Below are 8,560 nucleotides of genomic sequence, written 5' to 3' on the forward strand. Positions count from 1 at the left end.
GTGTTTCTTAAAAATAATTTTGCATTGTAGGCAGTAGAGGAATGGGCAAGGAGCAAGATCATGAGAGAGAAATAGAGGAGCACAGAGTGCAGGGACAAGATACACGGTCAACAAGTTGTTTCATAATAGCCAGCTAGAGGCCAAATGTGGTTGTACGAGCCATCAGTTCAAGTGCAAAGACTTTTGTTTCATGTGATTTGTAGGTTTGTCTCCAAAAAAAAATGTGATTTGTAGGTGGACAAAGGAGGAAACAATATTGTTTCATAACCTCCGATTCAATACTTAACTTTGCAGACTAGTGGTTTCTTTAATGAAAATCAATGGAATGGCCTGTTGTTTTTTCAAAAAAAAAAACTCTGGTTCGACAATACAAGTGCTCTGCCCGCCTGGTCTTTCTGAAGTTCCTGGCTCGAGCGTGTCTTCGGAAACCAGCCGAACATCTTGGGTAGTTTATAGTTGTACCATCAGGTCAATGTACACTGAACCATAGCTGTGCTATGAGTCTATCACAACCAATTCGGTAAGAGGCTCAGACAACTTTAGTTCAAGACCACCCTTCCAGGTAACAGAATAACATTAGTAAGGTTAAAACTTCCAAGTTTGATCAAATTCTCAGCAGTATGTAAAGTTAACGGTCCACTCAGATTATTAGCGACATACAAACTTCTTTTTTTACACGACCGAGAAACAAATCACATGTAAGTACCGAACTATACTGAGCCGTCGATTTCCCTCAGAATTTTTGCAGCATCTTCCGGGAAAACTGGGTTTATGTGGCACCCGCTTCCTATCTCAAATCCACCGATTACACTCAACTGTGGCACTATTTGGAGGAACCAATGTGTGTAAGGTAGACAAGATGAGGAAAGTCCAAACGGTGCGCTGTGGATCATATAGTTGAATGGGGAGTCATTGAGTTGCTTACACAACTTCTGAAGCATGCTTTTCAACAGGCCCGCAAGATCCAATACCTGTGGACAACATAGCAATCATTTAATGCAATAAAAAGGGCAATGAGCACAGCCAGGTGGCAGGAGAAGCTGTGTAGTCTATGAAATTTATTTTCCTACTTCAGGCTATTACACTTCCATTTCTGCAGACGAATGTGATTTGAACTAGTATGGTTTATACAACAATGGAAGACCAAACAGATTCAGGAAAAAATTATACCTTATCCTGATCTGTTTCATGGAAGTAGGAGCTATGTTGCCGAGGAACGATCCATATCTCAAATGGATAAGAAGCTGCAAAAGGGACAAATGCAGAAAAATTGTGCGTCTCACTGACCAAGATATCCTTGGACACAACCGCACAGAGGCTGCACTTTCCTGACCTCTCAAAGACCTCCTTCATGCAGTTAAGCCGGGAGGTAACAGATGGAGGGACAAAAGGAGTTCCCAGCATCTGGCTGTGTGAGTGTGCCATTGAAGCTCCGGCAGATGCCCCCTGGTTCTTGAACACCTATGAAATTCCAAAAATGGACAATTTTCAGCACATTAAGAGGAACTTAGCAACTATTTGGTCGAGCTACAGTAAAGGATGTAACTCAAGTAGCTAATTATACATAGAAATAAGGGCATGTACAATGGTGCTATCTTAGGAGTGCCACGTAGGATTAATGATGAGGTGGAGGAGAGAGAACTTATAAGAAAAGGCTTGTCTTCTCTTATTTAAGAGAAGACAAGAGATGATCTCTTAGCACAATATGTCTCACCACGTTTTTAGGAATTGCTAGTTATTGAAGATAAGGCTAAGAGATGACCCATTGTAGACTCTTTTTTTGTCATCTTTAAATTACATGCAAAATTTAAGATAAGACTATCTTATCAACCATTGTACATGCCCTAAGGGCTCTTACATGCTGGTAATTTTTACAGTACCACAGCAGCACCAACAAATAGACAGTGAAATATGAATTTGAGAACAAAAACCGGACATCTTTTAAGTACCGATGCATGAGCAAGAGTTGGAGCCACCTCAGGACTACCTTAATGTAAGGAACCCAATTGTTGGATTGGGATCGCACAAGAGGATTGGGTAAATTGGGGAAGGGGATGAGATGAGTCTTGGGGAGAAAGTAGGTAAGAAGAAGCAGAGGCGTGAGAGAGCAGATGATACTCATTTCATGCCTCGATCGATACAGGGGTTAAGTGTTAAATACATCCTCCACGCACACACAGGACCTTGGCCACATACGGCACTAGCCTCATGGGCTACAGCCCACACACATGCCAGGTCCACCGCACTCGTCAGGGTGCCGGTGTGGCCTTAATTAATAAGCAGGTTTCATTCGTATTTGAGTTCAAGTGATGCTGTACAGAAGATGAAACATTTAAGTCTTACAAAAAGCCAATAATATTTGAGAAATGAAGGTAAGAGTTTAGCATGGTTCTCTAGCAAAGTAACAATATAGACTCCAGCTTAGCACATTCGTCCTCATTTTAAGAATCAAACGCAAGGAGAAATTCATCCAGCTACACCTGTGCACCAATTATAGTTTTGCATTTACTGGTGACAGCCACCATTGATGGTGTGTTAACTTTGCACATTCTCGGCATTCGTCTTTCAATACACAATAAAAAGAATTTATATGCGTTTTACAGAAAGAGATGCACAAATAGTAAACGGCATATGCATGTATATAAGACTACGCGACCGCCCCCTCCCCCCTTGCAGCGGCGGGGGCGCCCTAACCGCGGTCGCCGGGGGGCCTCCCCGACCCTCCCGCCACCTCACCGTCATCGGAGAAGCGGCCGGCGAAGCCCGAGCCGGCTCCCAGGATGGTGGCAGCAGGGCGCCTCTTCTGGCTCCGGCGTCCAGCCTGTCTGCTGGCCGCCGGCCGCCGCGCCCTGCGCCGGAGCCACTCCGTCGGCCTTAACCCTCCCCACCCCGGCCCACTTCCCCTTGCCCAAAAAATGATTTGGCAAGTAATTAAAAATGATAGAGACAAGTGGAGTGACATAATATGTCACCATCACATAGCGCTCCCTAACAAAATGACTCTACAAAGTAATAAATGAAGTTATTTATGTTATCACACATACCACTATGGAATTAGTAACATAGACTAGTAACATATGCGTGTTACTAGTCTAAATTAGCTCACCACTATGACCAGCCTAATATATATAAATAATTGCATACAAATAAGTAATATTTTTATATGTGCAGAGTTAGGGACTATAACGAAGCGTTTAAACAACTTATGCAATACAAGAACTTCAATACCAATGCATGAGCATTTAACTTCCATAGCAACGCACGAGTACTTAGCTAGTGTAACTATGATCAAAGAGTTGAAACAAGCCACTGAAGTATTGACATTACCTTACCAATAACTGCCATTTCTTCAAATCAGCTTAGGGGTTCCTATAAGCACAGATATGTTGTGTTGCAGTGCAATAAAGAGAGCTGAGTATGAGAGCAACACACTGAGTGAAAATTGCACTATTTGTCGGGCTGATTAGACATGTTGATTGAAAATAGTGCAGTTTTTCACTATTTGTCAATCAACACGCGCAATTTCGTCTAGCGTGGCGATGGCAGTGATGACATTCAGGCGGGCCACTCCCTCATGAATTGGAAAACTGTGTGTCGGCCAAAGGGACTGGGTGGTCTGGGTATTGTCGACATAGACAGATTTGGCAGGGCCTTGCATTTGCGATGGGCTTGGCTGCAATGGACCGACCCTGACCGCCCATGGGTGGGCTACTTCCTTGCGACAAATATGGATCTCTTCTGGGCTTCTACTACCAACACCTTTGGAAATGGGCAGAGGGCTTTATTCTGGCATGATAATTGGAGCAGACATGGGCAGCTGAAGCATGTGATGCCTGCCTTTTCAAAATTGCTACTAGAAGGAATAGATCTGGTCCACCCATGCTGAGCCAAAATGCAAACTCTTCTCCTGGCTTGCTCTCCACGGCAGGAGTCTCACAGCCAACATATTGGCGGTTAAGGGATGGCCTCACGACCCCCATTGCCCATTGTCAGCTTTGCCTTCAGGCCCCGGAGACTGCAGCCCAACTTTGTAAGGATTGTCCTTTTGCGGTCGCGGCCTGGAATCATATTAAGTCCTTATCTGGGGAGGCAACCACGACTACCCTAACTCTCCCGAACCCTGGGGGCGTCTCGGACTGGTGGGATGGCATGCTTTCAGTGGAGTCCAAGGAATCGCGACCCCGCCACACTATTTGGAACCTGTGGAAGGAGAGGAACCGTCGTATCTTCAGTGGCACACGCCTAAGCCACCTCGAGGTGGCATCTCTGGCTTTTGAGGACATAAAAGCAACGGGAAATGGCGTTTGCCAGGCAACCGCCAAGTGAGGGCATAGACTAGTCGAGTTTTTTTTTCCTTATTTGGTGGTTTCAGCACGTGTTCCCCTCAAAAACGCGTCAAACCACGTTGTACATGGGTTACCTTATTACTTCTTCTATATCAAAAAGGCAGTGCTCCTGCTGGTTCCTCAAAAAAAAGTCTAATCTTATGGAAATGCATAAAGAAAACAAAACAGAACAGACAGGATTCGAAATTTGTTGTTCAGCTTCCAGTTAGAAAGTGCATACTCTTGTCCATTTCTGTAGTAGTACCAAAAAGGTTTTGACAAAAACATCAGGCCCACAGAAAGTCCCCCAGAATACAAAACAATCTACAGCCTTAACCTCCAAACTAAGCATACATACTGGGCTATTACTCTTGAACTGCGCTGCCAAAAGGCACATGTATGCACCATGTATACAAAACAATCTACAGCCTAACCTCCAAACTAAGCATACACATACTGGACTATTAGCTCTTGCACTGCGCTGCTAGTTAGACTGCGGCTCACCGTTGCAAGGATTGTCCTTTTGCGGTCGTAGCCTGGAATCATATTAAGTCCTTGTCTGGGGAGGCAACTACGACTACCCTAACTCTCCCGAACCCTGGGGGCGTCTCCAACTGGTGGGATTGCATGCTTTCAATGGAATCGGGGGAGTCGCGGTCCCGCCACAGTGGGCACCTTCTCTACACTATTTGGAACCTGTGGAAGGAGAGGAACCGTCGTATCTTCAATGGCACACGCCTAACCCACCTCGAGGTGGCATCTCTGGCTTTTGGGGACATAAAGCAACGGGAAATGGTGCCAGCCAATCGCCAAGTGAGGGCATAGGTTAGTCGAGTTTTTCCTTATTTGGGGGTTTCGGCACGTACCCCTCAAAAAAGTGTCAAACCACTTTGTACATGGGTTACCCTCTTCCTTCTTCTATATGAAAAGGCAGTGCGCCTGCTGGTTCTCAAAAAAAGAAGAAACATGTCTAGTCTTATGCAAATGCATAAAGAAAACAGAACAGAACAGAATAGAGAGGATTTGAAATTTGTTGTTCGGATTCCAGTTAGAAAGTGCATGAGTGTTGTCCATTTTTGTAATAATACCAAAAAGGTTTTGACATAAACATCAGGTCCACAGAAAGTACCCCCGAATACAAAACAATCTATGGCCTGACCTCCAAACTAAGCATACATACTGGGCTATTAGCATTTGAACTGCGCTGCCAAAAGGCACATGTATGCATAATCCGTGAAACACAACAGATCAGATGACACAGGAATTATCACATACCTTTTTGTCAATAATACTGTATGATTACTCCGACCACCACACAAAACATTGGTACATGTATGGAGAACAAACAAGAAACCGTAGGACTGCACACATATCTCAGTTCACCATAATATCTAGGAAAGTCTACTTTTGGTTGTCAACTATTGCATCGGTTTGATTTCACACCCAACTCCTAAATCGTATAGTTCGTACCCTAAACTATCAAAACTAGAGTTTCCTTGACACCCATTGTCATCTAAGAATTTTTTTTTTTTTGTTCTACTAACTTCTAGTCTCTAGATAGCAACTGCCAAGGGGCTAGGAGCACCTTCTAAAGACATTTGCATTGTTTGTTTGCAATTCCTCTATGACCTATCGAGATGGCATTTTGCACTACGAAGTTTTACCAATTGTCAAATAATATACACCCAGGTATCGGACCTAGCTATCTAAGAAGAAGGGCTGAACTTAAAAAAGAGAAGTACCTGAACATACTTCACCGCTGGGTGCTCAGCCAGCTGCTGCACCCGACGCGCGTACGCAAGCAGGACGTCGCGGACCCCCTCCGCCTCCAGATCCCAGAGCCGCACTTCATGGTGCGGCGTCTCGATGACCACGTCGTGGAACCCGAACCCCCTCACGGCGCATTCCCCCGCGCCGACGGGCTCCTCGTCCTCCGGTGCGGGCGGCGCCGCCTCGCGCCGCAGCGCTGGGAAGAGGTTCTCGATCACGCGGATCCGCCACGACGGCGACTCGTCGGGAGCCGGCACACGGAATATCTCCGGCGCGCACTCGGACTCGCGGCCGAGGCAGAAGGGGCAGGACGGCTTGGGGGCGCCGTCGTCGGGGCCGGGGCTAGGGTTTGCCGGGCCGTGGGACTTGAGGTCGGTGGGGCGACGGGAGCGCGCCGGCGAGAAAATCACCCACCGCGCGAACACGGCGTCGCGGTGCGCCTCGGAGGTTCTAGAAGCTTCCGCCATTGACTTTCAGTGCTCGCTGGAGTGGACGACGCTTGGGGCGAGTTCTTTTGGATGATGAGCACCGACGTTCGTCTTCGGTGGATTTTGTCCGTTTGGGCAGAACAACGGGGTGTTCGATCATTTCGGTGGATGCGTTGACCATGCATCCAACACAGTCTGGTCCGTCATAGCCGGCTGAAGGTCTAGTCATTATTTTTTGAACTAAAATTAGACATAGCAAATAGTTTTATAATCAAATAGATTCACATGTGAATGAAAACATTCAAATAGTTTTATAACCTAATCAAAATTGTCTTGAATAGATGAAAAAGAAAATGAAGCGATACATCGAAAGTGCCTTGGAGCACCCGGCGACTACGCCCATTGAAATTGCTCCCATTCAATCGCATTGGAATCTCATCCACTATATTAGGGTAGTGTGTATTAGATGAATCTGCACCATGTATAGCTCTCCGGTATTTTCATATCAAATGATGAAACAACTGTTCTCTCTGACATGCATGTGCACTCCACGCGCTATCTGCCTTAACGACCAACACCCACCAACCCAGCATCAAATTCAATGCACCCCGCTCCTCATCCTCCCATCGTTGCCCTTCTTCCTCAGGAAATGCGATTCCTCCCATCCATCCTTCTTCAAAATCCTCTTCTACAGCTCTTGCCTCTTCTTTCCAAACTTCTACTTGCCACGTGGAATAAAACTAGAATGAACTAGGAAGATTGTGTCCGCCCTAGCCGTCACTCGAGCTTGCCGCGTTCTGTGCCTCCATGGCCGGTGACACCACGTCCGCCATGACCGCCGACACCAAGTCATGCGTTCTGGAGGCCAGCTCAACGTGTGTGGAGAAAGCAAGGAGGAAGACGATGCGCAAATCTAGATAGCCATCGTTGTCTGTGCTTGACGCGTTCAGGGCACCGCGTCTGCCTGGGCGCTGACTCATGTTCTCCGTTCCCGCGGCCAGCGATAACATCAACGTCGGGAAAAGCTTCATAGCATATGTTGTTCGCCTCCTAGTCATCCCCGCCGCCGTCAAGCTTTGTATGGCCATGCCCCACCTCAACAACAGTGTCATGTATGCCGTGCTCGCCCTGGTCAAGGTCGTGAGCTTCATGCTCGTAGTCACCGTCCTAGACCTGAGCTTGCGCGTGGCCGGCGTCCTCCGAGTCTCCGATCGCCTTATACATTATTTAATATGTTATTGTCTCATGGTGGAGCGGCACCGGCGACACCGCGTATGCCCGGCCGCCGGCACCATGGCCTGCCTTCCTGAACACTACATCCAAGCACGATAAGAACTGGCCGCTTCCCACAGCTGCCATCTTCCGCGTCCGTGCCTCCGTCGCCATCAAGCCCGACATGGACGTGCTCCTCCTCACCCATTGTGTTCTATATGTCGTGCTCATGGTGAAGGACATGGGCTTCTTCCTCATGGCCGGCTTCCTTGACCCGAGCTTGTACAAACGTATTGCTCGCATCTGACAAAAGACAGTTGGGGGTGAAATTAATGTGATTCTTTGTTCATACGCAATATGCTTCTCGTATTGGATGGAAGCAAACTTACACTACATTAACTGCATCCATCCTGAGATAGTAATGGATGTATGGATTACAGGGAGTGGAGCCTCCGTGTGCTCCTAGTACGCCTCCAGCGATACATCTACTAGTTGTCAATGTGAGTCCATATGTGCTCAACCAAGTCATCTTGAAGCTGCATATGAGTATTCCGGTCACGCATTTCACGATAAAATTGGGTGAACTGTTCAAATGTTGTCGGTATTTGGCGCTCAAGCTTAACATTTTCATCCTGAAAATCAAACCTTGGTCGTAGATGTTGTCATCACACTTATCCTCCATGATCATGTTATGCATGATCACACAAGCAAATCCTTGGTCGCGCAAGAATTGAGCGGTACAACCGCTAACACGTGCAGTACAACAGGAGCACGAAACACAAGTAAGACCAAAACTACCATAACTTTCGCAAACAAACTCAGAAA

The 8,560-nt window shown here is 46.7% G+C and overlaps 1 protein-coding gene across 1 annotated transcript; it reads right to left on the reverse strand.

Annotated features, from left to right (window-relative positions):
- Positions 1-504: 504 nt before the first annotated feature.
- LOC123128324 (ADP-glucose phosphorylase) lies at positions 505-6,658 on the reverse strand. Its single transcript, XM_044548292.1, has 3 exons — positions 6,068-6,658; positions 1,171-1,461; positions 505-971 (listed from the first exon to the last, which is right to left on the reverse strand). Exons 1-3 carry the CDS (start codon positions 6,560-6,562, stop codon positions 711-713), a joined length of 1,047 nt encoding a protein of 348 aa, XP_044404227.1. The 5' UTR covers positions 6,563-6,658; the 3' UTR covers positions 505-710.
- Between the last annotated feature and the right edge of the window lie 1,902 nt (positions 6,659-8,560).

The sequence above is a fragment of the Triticum aestivum genome, chromosome 6A (assembly GCF_018294505.1).
Source record: "Triticum aestivum cultivar Chinese Spring chromosome 6A, IWGSC CS RefSeq v2.1, whole genome shotgun sequence".
NCBI classification, from domain to species: domain Eukaryota; kingdom Viridiplantae; phylum Streptophyta; class Magnoliopsida; order Poales; family Poaceae; genus Triticum; species Triticum aestivum.

What these genes read in the sequence shown, in the direction of transcription:
- LOC123128324 (XM_044548292.1), bottom strand. Translation starts at nt 6,562, where the DNA reads ATGGCGGAAGCTTCTAGAACCTCCGAGGCGCACCGCGACGCCGTGTTC. An exon ending in CAGCGGTGAAGTATGTTCAG is followed by an intron (nt 1,462 to 6,067) that starts GTACTTCTCTTT and finishes GGAATTTCATAG; the next exon opens with GTGTTCAAGAACCAGGGGGC. An exon ending in ATGAAACAGATCAGGATAAG is followed by an intron (nt 972 to 1,170) that starts GTATAATTTTTT and finishes TGTTGTCCACAG; the next exon opens with GTATTGGATCTTGCGGGCCT.